Below are 20,346 nucleotides of genomic sequence, written 5' to 3'. Positions count from 1 at the left end.
TTTTTTTTTTTTTTTTAAGTGAAAGCAGGTTTATTAGAGAAACAAAAGAATGGCTGGAATGGCTGCTCCATAGGCAGAGCAGCAGCAAGGGCTGCTGATTGGCCAGGATCACATCTTTTAGGCAGTTCACATCAGTCAGTAGGGATGCCAAAGGGTGGTCTTTTGGTGGTTATCAATTGCTGGTGTGCCTTTCTCTATATAGACCCTTGAACATCTTCATTGTTCATTGGACTTTGTAGTTTCTTGTCAGCCCAGGTGGTGGTAGTGGCCTGTTGACCTGTAAGGACTTCAAACAAGGAAATATGAGTGGGGAAATAAGGGAAAGTGAGAGCTCATTGAGTGTGTAAGTGGAAATGTTTCACAGTAATTTGTAGCCCTAGAGAACTGAATATGGAAAACCAAAGAGGAGGAACAAGCAACATGGGAACATAGGAGTCACTGCATTGATGAGATCCAGGTCAGAGACAGAATTTTATCCTACAGTCACACTAAGATCTGGAACTGGTGACCTGCATGAGAGTGTCCACTACATCTGTACATGTTCATACAATATGAACACACACACACACACAGACACACTCTGAGGTTGGGAACAGAGGCTAATAGCAAGAGCTTATAGATGTGCTGCAGGTCTGAGAGGAACAGTGTTCTCTTCTTGGTATGTTCAGAGAAATATAAGCTCTTTCATTTATTGATAGAAATTGCCTTTGAGATCCTGTCATTTTGTAGACTTCTCCTGTTCCTTAAGTATGTAGGATCATGGATGAGAAAGGCCTAACTTCATGGAAAGAGTGTCTGTGGCTGGTTAAGGCATCTTTGTTTAGGAAAGCTTCCACTAGATGTGCCTCTCACTCGACCTTGATCCTTGCCTCTGTTCCCACTTATTTTTTGTGTGCTTGACCTTGAGTGGAGGTTATTTGATGTTTCAGGTTGTCACTAAGAGTAGTAGTTCACGGGAGTATTTTCCTGAAAGTAACTATCCCTCTACGGCTGTGATAAAGCATTCAACAACCTTCTTGCCTCCAATCTTGTTTCTGGAGCTCTAAGGTAACCCCCAGGAAGTTACATAAATGCTGATCCAGCTGTTGTTGAGGTGCGGGCCCTACCATGATTGATACCAAAGTATTTGTCAGACTTCTTCATTGAACACTTCTGTTTCAGTATTGAGTTAGGCTTAGTATAATGTTCAGTTTATCGTTGAAAGCCTTTTGTCCCTGTCCTGGGTTATGCCATTGGAAGCTTAGCCGATTTAGGGAAGGACAGGGGAGTTAGCGGGTGAGAAATCCTACTCTTTCCCTGCCTGCCACCAGGCCTGGAGATGCAAACCTGCAATGCTGGAAACACATATGGCTCTTGGCACTGAGAAAACCTTGTTGAAGATGAAAGTAAAGTTCCTCTGGTGACAGGAAGTTAATCAAAGCTGAATGTGGTAGACAAGGACGCAAGCTGGACTACTTGTTCCATCACTGAGGAGTATTTTATTATTATGTAAATGAGATTAAATGCACAGTGACTGGAAGGTATTGAGAACAGTGGAGAAAAGTCAGAGGTGAACAGTCTCCTCAGGATTTAAACTCTGGCTGCAGAAATGTTTTTGTAACTCTGCTGCCTCTTAGTCCATCAAACGCTGAGAGTCAAGGGAAGCTCCTCTGCTTCTTTTTTTTTTTGAGATGGAGTCTCGCTCTGTCGCCCAGGCTGAAGTGCAGTGGCCTGATCTCAGCTCACTGCAAGCTCTACCTCTGGGTTTACACCATTCCTGCCTCAGCCTCCTGAGTAGCTGGGACTACAGGTTCACGCACCCTCGCTTCAGCTACTTTTTAGAGTTTTTAGTAGAGACGGGTTTCACCGTGTTCGCCAGGATGGTCTCGATCTCCTGACTGCGATCCTCGCCCGCCTCGGCCTCCCAAAGTGCTGGGATTACAGGCTTGAGCCACCGGCCAGCCTGCCCCCTGCCTCTTTTTATCACTATAGCTAATGGCGGATATATCATCATCCATTCATTCCATAACACTCCTACTTCACCCACAGTAAACCAGGCCATTTGTCGGTGCTAGGCTAAATAATGAAAAACCTAGTCCCTGCCTTCCAGGAGCTTGTAGTCTGGGAGATGATGATATTGGAAAGCATTAAATTTGCTGATAATCTATCCAGATAAGAAGTGGTACTATACCATTTAGGATTGTTTGGTTGAAAAATAGCTGAAACAAACCCTGATAAACTTCAGCAAAGGAGGAGTGAATCAGTTAAAAAAAAAAAAAAAAAAAAAAGAAACTAAAGAGCCATAAGAGAACTTGGGAAGGGAGCTGTAGGTAGCAGGAACTAAGAGAGATGCTCTTCAAGGCTCTCTGAATCAACTCCATGCAACCTTACATCCATTTGCTTAAGGTTGAAATTCCCTGCAGAAGGTATCTGATGGATCTAGCTTGGACCACTTGCCTGTTTCTTGACTATGGGAAAGCGGGGGACTTGGATAGCCCCACTTGGACAGTGTGCAATGGCAAAGGGACTGTTTCCCAAAGAGAGATGGAGTGCTAGAAAGGCAAAGACTCCGGTATCCACCAGGGGAATTATAAAATTTAGCCATTGATATGTTTCCTGGGATTGCCAGCCAATGAGCTGACCTACATTTTATTTGGGGCTTACTCAGTATTGGCAGTTGTAATGGTTTGAGACCACAAAGCTTGGAATCACCCACCTATAGGTGCCTGAATTCATCAGCATTCTGTCCTTTTCCCTTATTCCCAGTGCGAGCAGTCCCACCTCATGAGAGAGCATGAGGATGTCCAGGAGCGAACGACGCTTCGCTATGAGGAACGCATCACAGAGCTCCACAGCGTCATTGCGGAGCTCAACAAGAAGATAGACCGTCTGCAAGGCACCACCATCAGGTACACGGCTCCAGTCGGCTTTCACTCTGCCCCTCCTGCTAGACCCTCCATCTTGGAGCTGAAGTAGCCCCAACTATTAATATTTTAACTCCAAGACCGAAGTTCTAGTTTATAGATTATAAACTAGATTATAATGATGTTTTCTTTGTATCTAAGGCTTTCGAAGTGTATATTGCTCTTAGCTTTGTTAATCATGTGCTTTCACCTCCCTTTTTCTGTTCTGATTTGGGTCCTTATAATAACCCTGGAAAGCAGTCAAAGTGGGGGTTGTGGTCCTCAGTTCATTGATAAGGGTATGAAATCAGAAGTTGAGTGAAATGCTTTAGTCATGAGTTCTAAATGGAGCCCCTTCCATCTTAGAGACCAGCGTCCCTGCTGCCCCTTTTATTCACTGGGTCGATGCTAAATGTGCAAACTATGTCCCTTCCTTGGAGATTTTGAGAGATTTATGAATGTAGCTTATAACTAAGCATTATGTAGGCTTCTAGATAATCTGATTATATTTTGAGCTTACCTCAAATTGCTCTACCAACATGGATTTATCCTCTTACCGAACTCATAAGGCAGGGGGCAAGATTTGACCCATCATTTTACTGGTGAAAAAGCTGGGGCTTAAAGAGAGTGACTGCCTTGTAGTTAAAATTAGCAGAGGATAGAGGTGGGTCAGAACCCAGAATATCTCTGCTTTTACTGAATTTTCTCTTCATAACAATAACTGGTAGGGATTCTGCCTTCCTTACTTATAAATCACTTGGACCCTAAGTCTCCTGCCACAGTGATTAGTTGGTTGTATCTGCCCTGTTTCTCAGAGGAGAGGTTTGCTTTAAATGACTTCCTGAGCCGTGGATGAGAGCATTTTCATGTTCCTGGCGATGCTCAGGGAACAGCCTGAGGACAGCAAACGGCTGGCACCTACCTTTTTGGAGAAAGAGTGCTTTGTTCACCGAATGCTTACACAAGCCACAATTTTAAAACAGTTTCAGATGCAGCTACTTTAAACTCTCCTTCTAGAAGTCAGAGGAAACTTTGGATGCATTTTGTTCCAACACCGAGAGTCACAGTAATGACAGGGCTTCTTGATGAGGCTACTAATGGGCATCTGTTTTCTGGGCAAAATTGTGGAAAAATTTGCACTGAGCAGGAGCCACACAATAAACTGCATATTCTAATTTAGAACCTCAAGGCTTTTAAATTGTATATTGGTCTTCAGAGTGATTGTAGTTTAGAAGTACATGAGCAGAGAAGAATTTTTAGCCCAAAAGAATGATTGTAGCAGATTTAAAGGAGCCTGACATAGGACACTGGCAAATTTGTGATTTTTATTAATACATGTTGCACTTTTAAACACTTGAGAAAGTGAAAGCAAATGGGCTCAGTAAGTTGTGAAAAATACAAAATGTGAAAAAATACACATCACCTAGAAATCTTAATTGAAGATGTTTAAATTGAATATAATGACCAAACTGCTTCACTTTGAAATGCAGTGAACTTTTTGAATACAAACATTTATTGGTGCCTTTAATTTAAAGGAAGACTACATCTGTGGAGATGTCATATTAAATTCTGCCAGTCTGTGTTGTTTAATGAGCTGGCCCCTCCTTGAGGGGATTCCCTGCAAGGCTGGAAGATACGTAGACATGTAGACCAATGAGACCATGTCTCTTCTTGTCCTCTGAGCTCCTGAGGCTTAGGCATCTCCCCAGCCCTCAGCACTCCAGCAAATTGGTTTGGCCTCTGAATTATTCAGGGTTCTCCAGAGAGACAGAAACCAATAGAATATAGAGACAGATATATATCTATAAAGATATGAAAGGGGATTTATTAGGAAGACTGACTCATGCAATTATGGAGTCTGAGAAGTTTCACAGCAGGCTGCCTGCAAGCTTGAGACCCTGGGATGCTAGCAGCGTGACTCAGTCCAAGTTTGAAAACCTCAGAACCAGAGAAGCTGATGGTGTAATTCTGAGTCTAAGCCAAAGGCTTGAGAACCTGGGGTAATGCAAGTACAGGTCCTGGAGTCCAAAGGCTGGAGAGCCAGGAGTTCTGATGTCCAAGGGCAGGAGAAGAGTATTCCACCTCCCGGAAGAGGGAGAGTGAATTTGTCTTTTCTCTTCCTTTTTTGTTCTATCCAGACCCCCAGCCAGTTGGATGGTGCCCACATACACGAAGGGTGGATCTTCCCCCTCAGTCCAACAACTCACACACCAGTCTCCTCTGGAAGCACCCTCACACACACACACACCTAGAAATAACGCTTTAACATTTCTCTCAGGCATTCCTTAATCCAGTCAAATTGACGCCTAAAATTAGCCATCACAGTCCTCAGCTCTTAATATGCTGTGATGGGCCAAATGCAGTAGGAACTAGGCACCGTGGATGAACTCTAACTGCCCTAGCATACTCAGGGTCTACAGAATGCTTGTCATACTGGACAGACACAGTGGTGGTACCATTATAGACTTAGGTGTCACTTAAATCTGGCCTCAGTTAAGAATTTATTGGAGAGGCTAAAAATCTTTATTAAGGGCATAGTTTGTATAACCTATGATATATCCACACTTAAGCTATACTGAATTGCTTAAGGAAAGAAAATGACAATCTCATAGTTTTCTATTTTTATCTCAGGTCACAGTCAAAGTACCAGGCACCTTCTGTGACTGCCCTAGAACACTCTCCCATCCCTTATAGTCACAGTGCTAATGTAGCCAAAAACCAGATACTGCAGGTTGCAGAATTCTAATGTGAGTTGAATTGATAGCCACATCAGATCTTTTAAGTGAAGATTAAGCATTGGTAGGAAAAGGTGAAATTGTGAGAATTTGTAGGGTTCATTTGGGTAGATTCACATGCATTCACACACCTAGAAACTACAAATTCCACTGAGCACTCCTTCCTTCAGAAACAATTCTCCCTCCTCATCCAGTAAAGCAAATCCTATCTTGCTTGGAGACTCTATAACTATTTCATGCCAGGTAGGAGGTGGCAAATATAGTCATGTCCCATTTCTACTTCGTTCATCTTTATCTTTAGGCCTAAAAGTGGTCAAATGTCATCATGTCCCAAAGAGATAAGTAGAAAATCCAACTTGGAAAGATACAAGTAAAGCACTGGAAGATTTATAAGATTCCATTAATTTACATTTAATAAAACTTGGGGAAGCTGTATGTTCCTTAGAGATGCTGGATAGACCTTTGATGCATAGTTTGCAAATATTTTCTCTCATTCTGTAAGTTGTCTGTTTACTCTGTTGATAGTTTCTTTTGCTATACAGAAGCTCTTAAGCTTCATTAGATCCCACTTGTCAATGTTTGCTTTTTTGCTGTTGTTTTTTGTGTCTCTGTGCAGTGGTGCATGCCTATAGTCCCAACTACTCGGGAGGCTGAGGCAGGAGAATCGCTTGAACCCAGGAGGTGAAGGTTGTATGTGTCTTTATAGTAGAATGACTTATAATCCTTTGGGTATATACCCAGTAATGGGATTGCTATGTCAAATGGTATTTCTAGTTTTAGATCCTTGAGGAATCGCCACACTGTCTTCCATAATGGTTGAACTAATTTACACTCCCACTAACAGTGTAAAAGCATTCCTATTTCTCCACATCCTCTCCAGCATCTGTTGTTTCCTGACTTTTTAATGATCGCCATTCTAACTGGCATGAGATGGTATTTTGTTGTGGTTTTGATTTGCATTTCTCTAATGACCAGTGGTGATGAGCTTTTTTTCGTATGTTCATATTAATTCATGTGTGAGATTAGGAACTAAGGGTTCTAGACCATGGAGGGAGGAATTCAGTTGGACTGATGATGACTTTATTTATAGGACTTTTCCTGTGAGAGATTCTGGATTTTGTATATTAGGCTCAACAAAGGACTCTCCATTAAATTATGTTGAAATGCTAGAACTTTCCTAGTGTAATCTAGAAAAAGTTTAGAAGCCTGAGGAGTCAGCAGTGTTGACTGGGAGATAATGTCCTTAAAATGGGGTCCTTGATACCACTGAACAACTACAGTCAAAGTGGGCTTGGTTATTGTATTTGTCAACAAGGTCACAATAGTAGTCAAAAAAGTTTGACCTGCTAGGGATTGTTGTAGTGGATAAGTAAGCATGAGATCTCTAGAACTGATAGAAATGGGCAGCCTACTCAAGTTTTACCTAATCATTATAGGCAAACTCTGGTCTGGTGAACAGAGACTTTACTTGTCATCACAATGGATAATCATGGCCTCATCCAATTCACTTACCTGGATACCAGGCCAGTTATAGAACCAGAGCCCCCTGGATTAAGGGGAAAATGTATACAGTCATGCCACAAGTGAGTGCAGTAAACTTTCCTTTTACCCCTTCAAAGAAAGAGAATGGCAGGTACTTATAGGGAGAGTGTGCAGTGGGGAAAAGAGAGAACCATATTCTGAGGTAGATTACTAGACTTTGAGTCTAAACTGATGATAGCCCATGGAGCTCCAAAATATTTGTGGTTTACAAGTCAGAGTAGGGACTTAGGAAGGTATATCAGTCAGCTTGGGCTGCCATAACAAAATATCATAGACAAGGTAGCTTATTTCTCACAGTTCTGGAGGCTGGGAAGTCTAAGATTAAGACACGAGCTAATTTATTTCCCCATTGAGGCTCTGTTCCTGGCTTGCAGATGGCCACCTTCTCACTGTGTCCTCACATGGAGGGAAGAGACAAAGAGGAAGCAAGCTCTCTGCTGTATCTTCATATGAGGGCACCAATCCCATCATGAGGACCCCACCTTCATGACCTCATCTAAACCTAATTACCTCCTAAAGGCCCTATCTCCAAACACCATCACATTGGATATTAGGGCTTCAACATAAGAATTTTGGCATGGGCCAGGTGTGGTGGCTCATGCCTATAATCCCAGCACTTTGGGAGGCTGAGGCAGACAGATCACTTGAGGACAGGAGTTTGAGGTCAACCTGGCCAACACACCCCTGTCTCTACCAAAAGATACAAAAGTTAGCTGGGCATGGTGGTATGTGCCTATAGTCCCAGCTACTTGGGAGGCTGAGGCAGGAGAATTGTTTGAACCCAGGAGGTAGAGGTTGCAGTGAACCAAGGTCGTGCCACTGCACTCCAGCCTGGGTGACAGAGAAAAAAAAAAAAGAATTTTGGGACACAATTTAGTGCCTAGGACCTTCTGTGACTACCCTAGAAGACTCTCCCATCCCTTATAGCTACTGGGCTGATGTAGCCAACAATCAGACACTGCAGGTTGCTGAAAGTCAGGTGATAAGTAGCATTATGGACTCAATCCAAATCATAGTGGACCTAGTTATGGCACCATCTGAGAGGTAACCTTTTTCAACGCCCTAGAGATGTGGTAAATGCTCCCAAGTAGCAACAGTATATGGTGCTGTGTTTTGTGGATTGAGAGAATAGAAGTGGCCCTTCTTATGCATAAACCTAAAAATCCACTTCAAAAGTTTTTGCTTCTGTTACCCTGATACCAAATGCAGACAGGGGCATAATAATAACAACAACAACATCAACAACAACAAAAAAGCACCAACTTCAGGCTAATATCACTAATGAAAATAGAGGTAAAAATCCTCAACAAAATACTAGCAAATCAAATGCAACAGCACAATAAAAAAAGGTCATTCACCGTGATCAAGTGGGATTCATCACAAGGATGCAAATATTGTTCAACATATGCAAATAAATAAACACAATATACCACATTAACAGAATCAAGGGAAAAAAGCATGATTGTTTCAGTAGATGACAGAAAAGAATTTGATAACCATCCCTTTGTGATAAAAACCCTTATCAAAATGAATACAAAAGGAACATATTGATATGGTTTGGCTCTGTGTCCCACCCAAATCTCATCTTGAATTGTAATCCCCACATGTTGAGGGAGGGAGGTGGCTGGATCATGGGGTTGGTTTCTTCCATGCTGTTCTTATGATAGTGAATGAGTTCTGACAAGATCTGATGGTTTTGTGCGTGGTTGACAGTTCCTCCTTCACACACTTACACTCTCTCCTGCGGCCTTGAGAAGGTGCCTGCTTCCCCTTCCACCATGACTGTAATTTTCTGATGCCTTTCCGGCCATGCCCAACTGTGAATCAATTAAACCTCTTTCCTTTCTAAGTTATCCAGTCTCAGGGAAGTTCTTTATAGCAGTGTGAGAACAGACTCATACACATATCTCAAATAAAGGCAACCTATGAAAAACTCATGACTGATATCATAGCAAAGGGGGAAAAATTGAAGGCCTTTCCTCTAAAGACTGGAATAAGACAAGGATGCCCACTTTCATCACTGTTACTCACTGTAATACAGGAAGTCCTGGCTAGAGCAATTCAGAAAGAGAAAGAAATAAAGGGCATCCAAATTGGAAAGGAAGAAGTTAAATTCACCTTGTTCACAGAATTATCCTGTTCACAGATGACATGACCTTATATATAGAAACCCCTAAATACTCCAACAAAAAACTTCCAGAACTGATAAATTCAGTAAAGTTACAGGGTGTAAAATCAACATATTAAAATCATTTTAGCATTTCTATGCACCAATAACAATCAGCCAGAGAACCAAATAAGTCAATTCTATTTACAATAGCTAAAAAATCTAAATTTTAGATCTGAAAAGATCTAAATTTTGATTCCTTGAGTGCAGTCCTAGCAGGTAAAAAATAAATAGGTAAAATTGGATTCTTACATAGTTCTTACAGCAGCTCCTAAACCAGGAGAGCTACGATTACTCAAAGTCCTCAATCAAGTAATTCTACCTATAGGAATATCAATGCCTGTATGAATCTTATCAGAAGTTGTCTTACACCCATGAGCTGTGCCATCACTAGGTCTATTTTCATTTATTTATTTATTTATATTTTCTTATTTCGGGTCTCTGTTTATACCACTGGGTCTAAAAGCAGACTCCTTCAGGAGTAGAGATTGTGGATTCCTTCATTAAATAAAGAATTCTAACCAGCTGAGATGCTAGCTAAAGAAAATAAGGATTTCCTAGTAGCAGAAGGAAGGAGTAAATATCAACTGTAGCCTGTAACCAGCTATAGCCTGTAATCAGAAGCAATACTTAGACTATGCATATTTTCTTGCTTTTATGTATATATGCATGTCCCTTTTTCCTCTTACTTTCTCCTATTTTTTTTTTTTTATTATTTATTTATTTTTGTGACAGTCTCACTGTATTGCCTGGGCTGGCATGCAGTGGCGCAATCTGGGCTCACTGCAACCTCTGCCTCCTGGGTTCAACCGATTCTCATGCCTACCCCTCCTGAGTAGCTAGGATTACAGGTGTGCACTACCATGCCCAGCTAAGTTTTTGTGTTTTTAGTAGAGACGGGGTTTCACCATGTTGGCCGGGATGGTCTCAAACTCCTGGCTTCAGGTGATCTGCTCACCTTGGCCTCCCAAAGTGCTGGGATTACAGGTGTGAGCCACCATGTCCAGCCTCTCCTATCATTTTATATAGGATGAGTTGGTATTGGTGAAACTCATAATTTAGTAGGTAGGTTACATATCTGGGTGGATTTTAATACCATTTATATATGCCAAGAGTGAAGAATCTGAACACAAAATCAAGAAAGCAATCCTACTTACAGTAGCTACAAAAATTATAAAATACCTAAGAATAAATTTAACCAAAGAAGTAAAAGATCTCTACAAGGAAAATTACAAAACTCTCATTAAAGAAACTGAAAAGGATTCAAACAAATGGAAAGATCCCCATGTTCATGGATTGGAGGAATTAGTATTGTTAACCCATTTGTGCCTAGTGTTCTATTATTGGAACGCTAAGCTTGTGGGAGTTATTTATCTCCTACTGCTCAAGGTCATTGCCAAGGTCTGATTTTTCACACACAAAAAAATTTAAGGCTCCAGCATAAATGGGTTAAAATGTTAGTACTACCCAAAGTGATCTGTAGAGTCAGTGTAATCCCTATCAAAATGCCAATGTCATGGTTCACAGAAATAGAAAAAAAAAAAAAAATCCTAAAATATATATGGAACTACAAAAAAAAAGAGAGAGAGAAAAAAACCCCAAATAGCCAAAGCCAATCCTGAGCAAAAAGAACAAAGCTGGAAGGATCACACTACTTGAGTTCAAATTATACTACAAAGCTGTGGTAACCAAAACAGCATAGTACTGGCACAAAAGCAGACACATAGACCAATGAAACATAGTAGAGAATCCAGAAATAAATCCACTCATCTACAGTCATCTCATTTTTGACAGAGGCACCAAGAACATACAGTAGGGAAAGAATGGTCTCTTCAATAAATGGTGCTGGGCAAAGTGGATATCCATATGTAGAAGAATGAAAACAGACACCAGTCTCTTGCCATACACAAAAATCAGAACAGATTAAAACCTAAACATAAGACCTGAACTATGAAACTACTCAGAGAAAACATTAAGGAAATGCTCTAAGACATTGAGTCTGGGCAAAGATTTTTTTAGTAAGATCTCAAAAGCATAGGCAATGATAGCAAAACTAGACAAATGGGATTACATGAAACTAAAAAGCTTCCACACAGCAATGGAAATAATGAAAGTGAAAAGAGAAATTACAGAATGGGAGACAATATTTGCACACTGTCCACTGGCAAGGAATGTAAGGAACTCAGTAGCACAAAAAACAAATCTGATTAAAAATGAGCAAAGATCTGAATAGACATTGCTCAAAAGAAGACATACAGATGGCCAACAGGTAAATGAAAAAGTACTCAAAATCACAGTGAGATATTCTCTCTTCCCAATTAAAATGGTTTCTACCAAAAGCATAAGGAATAATGGATGCTGGCCAGGATATGTAAGAAAGAGGAAGTCTCATACACTCTTGGCAGAAATGTAAATTACTACAACCACTATGTAAGACAGTATGAAGATTCCTCAAAAAACTCAAAATAGAACTACCATATGATCCAGTAATTCCCTTACTGGGTATATATCCAAAAGAAAGGACATCATTATATTGAAGAGATACCTGCATTCCCTTGTTTATTGCAGCACTATTCACAACGGCCAAAATTTGAAATCAGTATCAGTGCCTATCAACAGATGAATGGATGAAGATACATACAATGCAATATTAACAGCTATAAAAAAAAAGAATGAAATCCTCTCACAGCAACATGAACGGAACTGGAGGTTGCTATGTTACATGAAAAAAGCCAGAAAGCACAAAAAGACAAATATCGCATGTTCTTACTCATGTCGGAGCTAAGGAAGTAGATCTTATGAAGACAGAGAGTAGTTTGCTGGTTTTTAGAGGCTGGGAAGGGTAGGCAGGAGAGGGGGATGAAGAGAGGTTGAATAATGGGTACAAAACTAAGGTAGATAGAAGAAGTAAGACCTAGTGTTTGATAATTCAATAGAGTGACTATAATATTTTATATTTCAAAATAGCTAGTAGAGAATAATTTGAATGTTCCCAGCATAAAGAAAAGATAAATGTTGAAGGTAATGGATATCTCAGTTATCTTGACTTGATTATTACACAGTAAAAATGTATGAAAATGTCACAGGTACCCTGAAAATACATATCTATCCTGTATCAGTTAAAAAAAAAAGTTATAGCTTCTTATTTTTGCAACTTTGAGCACTGCTAGTATGAAATCTTAGCGAGTTCTCCATCAGAGAATACAAAAATGATTCAATTGACTGCCACCTGTTTGGCCCTTTGGGACACCCCATGCCACTGAGCCAACAAGCAAAGAAGGAAGTTACTCTACTGGCTGGAGTAACTATCAAAAGGAAATTGGAACACTGAGTACTATGTCTGAATACCTAGGATACCTTCTAGTAATTATCCAGTAGTAAAAGTAGATTAGAACAACCCAATACAGGTCAGGCCAAATACAAGTCAGTCCACTAAGGGCTAGGCCCTTGAGGAATAAAGATTTTAGATTACTTCATTAAGTAAAGAACTCATTCTAACCAGCTGAGATGCTAGCCAAACAAATAAAATATGGATTTCCTAGTAGAGGGAAGTTATAAATATCAACTCTAGCCTCATGACCAGTAGCAGAAAAGATGGCTAGGCTGTGCATATTTTCTTGCTTGTATATGTGTATATGTGTATATATATAAACACACATACACACACACATATGCACTTTTCTTTTTCCTTTTATTTTCTCCTATTATTTCAGATAGGGTGAGTTGGTACTGGTGAAACTCATCATTTAGTAGGTAGGTTACATGATATCTAGGTGGATTTGTCATTGAATTAAAAGAGTGAAGATCACTTTACTATACTATTGTTAGGAATAATGTTTAAAATTTTAAGGAAATTGAATCCTTGTAAAGTTCCAGTTAATATAAAACTCAAAAAAAGGAAAAAATTATAAATTAAAAAATAAAAAATTAATCAAATTATTTTTTAAAAACCCTTATATCCCACACTATAAATGATGGTACTTTGAATCTCTCATTTTGAAAAGATGAACCTATTTAAATTGAATTGAGGGATGACTACAGAGAAGGTTAGTATCATTGCTATTGCAATTTAGAAATTGTGGTGTGGATAAGAGGGTGCATACAGTTGGTCACTGAGTAGCTAAAGAGCTAAGGTAGAGACTATGATAGCTGTTGTCTAGCACTTTGATACCATTTCCACCCCTCTCTTTATCCTCCCCAGAATCAAAGAGGGCCAGGGAACTCTCTCTCAAACTCTCTTACCAGCTGGGTTCTGGATAGAGTTTTAACTGTGCTGATGAAATGCACTCATGTGGGTTTGGAAGGCAGAGGGAGGTGGGAGCTATTCTCCCTCAGCCCATGGTGGTGCAAAGTCAGTAGCAGTTCCTGATCTCTGAGGGGATCACAGCCACAATGGCAAATCTGACAGCTCTTGGTGGCCTCTGCTCACCTCACTTTTCTGCAACCCTTCCAACAATTTTGCAGGCATGGAACTAAGTTAAATCCTTTCCACTTGAAACATGCAGTGCAGTTTGTTTTCCTAACTGAACTCTGCCTAATGCATCCTAAATCCTATCTCCTAGGATTAAACACTAAACACTTTATACATAAGGCCTTCTGAAAAATTTTATTCATGAATAATTTTAAACAAATCTGATCATACAACACGCACTGTTTTGTAATATGTGCTCTTTCTCTTTAAAAATCCACTGTTATGAGTGGCTGTTTTTAATGTTAATCTGACTTGGGGAGATTATACAGTGGGATGGGGGAAATGGCAAAATATATCAGTAGCTCACTGGATGCAAAAAGAAAATAAAGAAGGATTTCTAAGCAAATTAAACATAAGATCTTTTCTTTCCCAAGGAGGTTATTTTCTTTTCTGTAAGCTACTCTCATAACATCAGCCTCTCACTACCAAGTCTCATGAGTTGTTCATATTCTCTGCTTCGTCTCCCCTTTGCTCATTAGCTCACTGCTGCTGTGTGGCTTCTGACTCCAACAGTTTGCCAAAACCCGCTTGCTGTGAACTGAGCTGTGGTGCCCCCTTTGCCAAATTCATATATTGAAGCCCTAGCCCCCACTATGATGGTATCTGGAGATGAGGCCTTTGGGAGAGAATCAGGGTTAGATGAAGTCAGAAGAGTGGAGCCCTGTCTTAGTCCCTTTGTGTTGCTAGAAAGGAATATCTGAGGCTGGGTGATTTATAAAGAGAAGAGGTTTGTTTGGCTCACAGTTCTGCAGGCTGTACAAGAAGCATGGCACTGGTATCTGCTTCTGGTGAGGGCTTCAGGCTGCTTCTCCTCATGGCAGAAGGGGAAGGGGAGCTGCCTATGCAGAGATCACACGGCCTGAGAGGGAGAATGTGCCAGGCTCTTTCAACAGCTCGCTCTCCAGGGAACTAATAGAGTGAGAACTCACTCACCCACAAGAAAGGGCAACAATTTCCTCATGAGGGATCCACCACCCCCACGACCCAGACACCTCCCACTAGACTCCATCTTCAATATTGGGGATGAAATTTCTACATGAGAGTTGGAAGGGACAATCATTCAAACCACAGCAGGCCCTCAAGAAGGTATATTGCCTTTTTTTTTTCTTTTCTTTTTTTAAAATTATACCTAAGTTCTGGGATACACATGCAGAACGTGCAGGTTTGTTACATAGGTATACATGTGCCATGGTGGTTTGCTGCATGCATCATCTACATTAGTTATTTCTCCTAAGGCTATCCCTCACCTTGCCCCCCACCCGCTGACAGGCCCTAGTGTGTGATGTTCTCCTCCTTGTGCCCATATGTTCTCATTGTTTAACTCCCACTTATGAGTGAGAACATGCGGTGTTTGGTTTTCTGTTCCTGTGTTAGTTTGCTGAGAATGATGGTTTCCAGCTTCATCCATGTCCCTGCAAAGGACATGAACTCATTCTTTTTTATGGCTGCATAGTATTCCATGGTGTGTATATGTGCCACATTTTCTTAATCCAGTCTATCCTTGATGGGCATTTGGGTTGGTTGCAAGTCTTTGCTATTGTGAATAGTGCTGCAATAAACATACATGTGCATGTGTCTTTATAGTAGAATGATTTATAATCCTTTGGGTATGTACCCAGTAATGGGATTGCAGGGTCAAATGTTATTTCTAGTTCTAGATCCTTGAGGAATTGCCACACGGTCTTCCACAATAGTTGAACTAATTTCCACTCCCACCAACAGTGTAAAAGTGTTCCTATTTCTCCACATCCTCTCCAGCATCTGTTGTTTCCTGACTTTTTAATGATCGCTATTCTAACTGGTGTGAGATGGTATCTCATTGTGGTTTTGATTTGCATTTCTCTAATGACCAGTGATGATGAGCTTTTTTTCATATGCTGGTTGGTCACATAAATGTCTTCTTTTGAAAAGTGTCTATTCATATCCTTTGCCCACTTTTTGATGGGGTTGTTTTTTGGTGTATTGCCTTTTAAGAAGAGACACAAGACAGCTTGCATGTATATTCTCTTCCTTCCAGCCATATGGGGACGCAGGGAGAAATCAGCCATCTGGAAGCCAGGAAGAGCCCTCACCAGAAAGCAGCCATGCTGGACCTTGATCTTGGAGGATCTAGGCTCCAGAACTGTGAGAAAATAAATTTCTATTGTTTAAGCCACCCTGTCTATGGTATTTTTTTATGGCAGCCTGAGCTGACTAAAACACCTTTCTTGAAAATCACCAATGATTTCTTAAATGAAAAATCCAGTGACCTTTTCTTGTCATTGGTCCCTTTCTATGGCATTGACGCTAAGTCATCTTTCCTTCCTGATGGCACTCTTCTTAAACCTCTAGGACCCTGCAGACTGTAGATCTTCTTTTCCCTCCATGGAATTTGTCCTCAGCCTGGGCTCCTATCCTAAACTCTCTCTCTCACATGTTTCACCTCATACAGCAGCAGCCCCAAGGCACAGACCCTTCCTATCTCTGTGATCTCAGCATTGGCACTCAACCCTTCTGTTTAATGGGGCTGCAAAATGCCCCCTCATTTGAGGACAGAGAGATAACATCCTAGAGTCTCTATCTACTGTAATATAATCTGACTGCTAAGATTTCAGGCCTGCACCAGGAGCTTGATGTTTCTCCTGATCTTTGGGCACACAGTTGCCTATGTGTTGTTGGTATCATGTACATCTTGATGTACATGCAGCCAACAACACACAGGCATCTGTTCATCTTCATATTGTTGCATTTCAAACACTGTAACCAAAACCTCCTTGTCTGCCAGCAAAACATATTGTTCTGATTAATTTACAGTCTAAAAAGTATAGTGCAATGAAATAAAAATAAAACCCATAAAGAAGATGTGTTTTTCGTTCCCTGTTTTCCTGTGTGATCTATATCAATCTCTTTTTTAATATTTGGAAGTTCTTGAATATGGATCTTATATGAGCTCTTGTTAAGACAAAAATGGATTGTTATATTCATAGAAGAGCATTTCAAATCCCATTTGTTCAGTTATTCACCAAAAGATTCATAGATGAGTCTGATCTTCTCTATGCTATCTGAAAAAATAAGGGGAGATAGTATTGAAGAAAGAATGAGGACTTTATTCATCACTTATTTCCTGTACTAGATTCTTTCAGAGAACTAAAAGGAATACATTTCCTTCCAATAGTTTTAAAAAAACAAAAACAAAACAAAACAAAAACGAAACTTTGTTCTTTAAAAGAAAGCCAGCCATTTAAAGACAAGTCTACTTTTAATTTAAGAAAGAATGCAGTTCACCCAAAAAAACACCAGGTCAAGTAGGGTGGATTAGTTGGCCACAGCTGACTGACAGCTTGACAGCTGTCAAGGCAGGCAGTTGACCATCTGGGTCTTCTCCACAAATCATTCCAATACAGTGGAAGGCATGAACGTGTACCCAAAATGAGAGAGATAATGTGGATAGTGACATGACAGTCTGTCAAATGCTGTTGACTCCATAGTATTTTGAGCTTGAAGTCTGGAAAGCATGGTAAGAATTATACTTCCATTGACTTTTCCCTCTTCTGATTAAATAATTTTACCCCTAACCAATAATGAGAAGGAATCTTTAATAAATAATGAAATATCTTTTCCTTCAGTCATGACATTATAATTGACCCTTTAACAATATGAGGGTTATGGGAGACAACCTAGGCAATATCATTCTGCATGGAGCAAGGGCAAAGATTTTATGACAAAGACACCAAAAGCAATAACAACAAAGCAAAAATATACGAATGGAATCTAATGAAGCTTAAGAGCTTCTGCATAGCAAAAGAAGCTATCAACAGAGTAAACAGACAACTTACAGAATGGGAGAAAATATTTGCAAACTATGCATCAAGCAAAGGTCTATCCAGCATCTATAAGGAACTTAAACAAATTTACAAGAGAAAAACAACCCCATTAAAAAGTAGGCAAAGGACATGAACAGACATTTTTCAAAAGATATACATGCAGCCAAAAAGCATATGAAGAAAAGCTCAATATTGCTGCTCATTAGAGAAATGCAAATGAAAACCACAATGAGACACCATCTCATACCATTCAGAATGGCTACTATTAAAAAGTCAAAAAATAACAGATGCTGGTGAGGTTGCAGAGAAAAGGGAACACTTATACACTGTTGGTGGGAGTGTAAATGAGTTCAATCATTGTGGGAAACAGTATGGCGATTCCTCAAAGAGCTAAAAGCAGAACTACCGTTCAGCCCAGCAATCACATTACTGAGTATATGCCAAGAGGAATATGAAGCATTGTATTACAAAGAACACATGCACACAAACGTTCATTGCAGCACTCTTCACCATAGCAAAGACATGGAATGAACCTAAATGCCCATCAATGACGGATTAGATAAAGAAAATGTGGTACGTATATACCGTGGAATACTATGCAGTCATAAAAAATACAAGCTCATGTCTTGTGGGTTAACCTTAGCAAACTAATGCAGAAATAGAAAACAGAATACTGGGTGTGGCAGCTAAATGATAACAAATTGACATAACAAGGGGAACAACAGACATTGGGGCCTACTTGTAGGTGGAGGGTGGGAGGAAAGAGAGGAGCAGAAAAGATAACCATTGGGTACTGGGCTGGGTGATGAAATAATCTGTACAACAAGCCCCCATGACACAAGTTTACCTGCGTAACAAACGTTCACATGTACTCATGAACCTAAAGTAAGAGTTAAAAAAGTCCCAACAATATGAGGGATAATGGCACCAACCCCTACACTGTGGAGTTAAAAATCCAGATATAACTCGTGACTCACCAAAACCTTAACTACTAATAATCTACTGTTAACCTGACAAAAACAAGAAATGGGGAAAGGATTCCCTATTTAATAAATGGTGCTGGGAAAATTGGCTAGCCATAAGTAGAAAGCTGAAACTGGATCCTTTCCTTACTCCTCATACGAAAATTAATTCAAGATGGATTAGAGACTTAAATATTAGACCTAAAACCATAAAAACCCTAGAGGAAAGCCTAGGTAATACCATTCAGGACATAGGCATGGGCAAGGACTTCACGTCTAAAACACCACAAGCAACAGCAACAAAAGCCAAAATTGACAAATGGGATCTAATTAAACTAAAGAGCTTCTGCACAGCAAAAGAAACTACCATCGGAGTGAACAGGCAACCTACAGAATGGGAGCAAATGTTTGCAATCTACTCATCTGACAAAGGGCTAATATCCAGAACCTACAAAGAACTCAATCAAATTTACAAGAAAAAAACACACAACCTCATCAAAAAGGGGCAAAGGATATGAACAGACACTTCTCAAAAGAAGACATTCATACAGCCAACAGACACATGAAAAAATGCTCATCATCACTCACCATCAGAGAAATGCAAATCAAAACCACAATGAGATACCATCTCACACCAGTTAGAATGGTGATCATTAAAAAATCAGGAAACAACAGGTGCTGGAGAGGATGTGGAGAAATAGGAACACTTTTACACTGTTGGTAGGACTGTAAACTAGTTCAACCATTGTGGAAAACAGTGTGGTGATTCCTCAAGGATCTAGAACTAGAAATACCATTTGACCCAGCCATCCCATTACTGAGGATATATATACCCAAAGGATTATAAGTCATGCTGCTATAAAGACACATGCACACGTATGTTTATTGTGGCACTATTCACAAACAATAGCAAAGACTTGGAATCAACCCAAATGTCCATCAGTGACAGACTGGATTAAGAAAATGTGGCACATATACACCATGGAATACTATGCAGCCATAAAAAAGGATGAGTTCTTGTCCTTTGCAGGGACATGGATGCAGCTGGAAACCATCATTTTCAGGCAACTATCACAAGAACAGAAAACCAAATACCACATGTTCTCACTCATAGGTGGGAATTGAACAATGAGATCACTTGGACACAGGAAGGGTAACATCACACACTGGGGTCCTATTGTGGGGAAGGGGGAGGGATAGCGTTAGGAGATATACCTAATGTAAATGACGAGTTAATGGGTGCAGCACACCAATATGGCACATGTATACATATGTAACACACCTGCATGTTGTGTACATGTACCCTAGAACTTAAAGTATAGTAATTAAAAAAAGTCTACTGTTGACTTGAAGCCTTACAGATAACATAAGCAGTCAGTTAACACATAGACTAGTATCTATTAGGTTGTGTGAAAGCAGTTGTGGTTTTTTCCATTACTTTCAAAAGCAAAACCACAATTACTTTTGCATCAACCTAATGTATATATTTCATGTATTTATGACATATCTTAAAATTTTTTTTTGCATTTCTAGGCTACACGATTCATCTGAGGTTTTTTCAAGTTGTCACAAATTTCCAAAAAATTTTCAAATACATTTATTGAAAGAAAATTTGCGTATAAATGGATTAATGCAGCTCAAATCCATGTTGTTCAAGAGTCAACTACATAGTGTCTCATTGGTGTGAAATTTAGGAATTAGGCTGTGCTAGTAGTTGCATAATCTTAGGTAAGTTGCCTCTCGAAGCCCCATTTGTCTTGTTTGTAAAATAAAGGTAGTGGTCC

The 20,346-nt window shown here is 39.9% G+C and overlaps 1 protein-coding gene across 2 annotated transcripts in view; it reads left to right on the top strand.

The window, feature by feature from the left end:
• MCC (MCC regulator of WNT signaling pathway) overlaps positions 1-20,346 on the top strand; it is a 465,432-nt gene that overhangs the window by 347,670 nt on the left and 97,416 nt on the right. For both annotated transcript variants that reach the window (XM_017959782.3, XM_003899999.5), the window contains one exon: positions 2,746-2,888. In XM_017959782.3, coding sequence (XP_017815271.1) covers positions 2,746-2,888 — 143 coding nt within the window. The remainder of the gene's footprint in view (positions 1-2,745; positions 2,889-20,346) is intronic.

The sequence above is a fragment of the Papio anubis genome, chromosome 5 (genome assembly GCF_008728515.1).
Source record: "Papio anubis isolate 15944 chromosome 5, Panubis1.0, whole genome shotgun sequence".
Lineage (NCBI taxonomy): Eukaryota > Metazoa > Chordata > Mammalia > Primates > Cercopithecidae > Papio > Papio anubis.
Note: the sequence above shows the minus strand (reverse complement) of the source record. Positions and strands in the feature narration are given on the sequence as shown.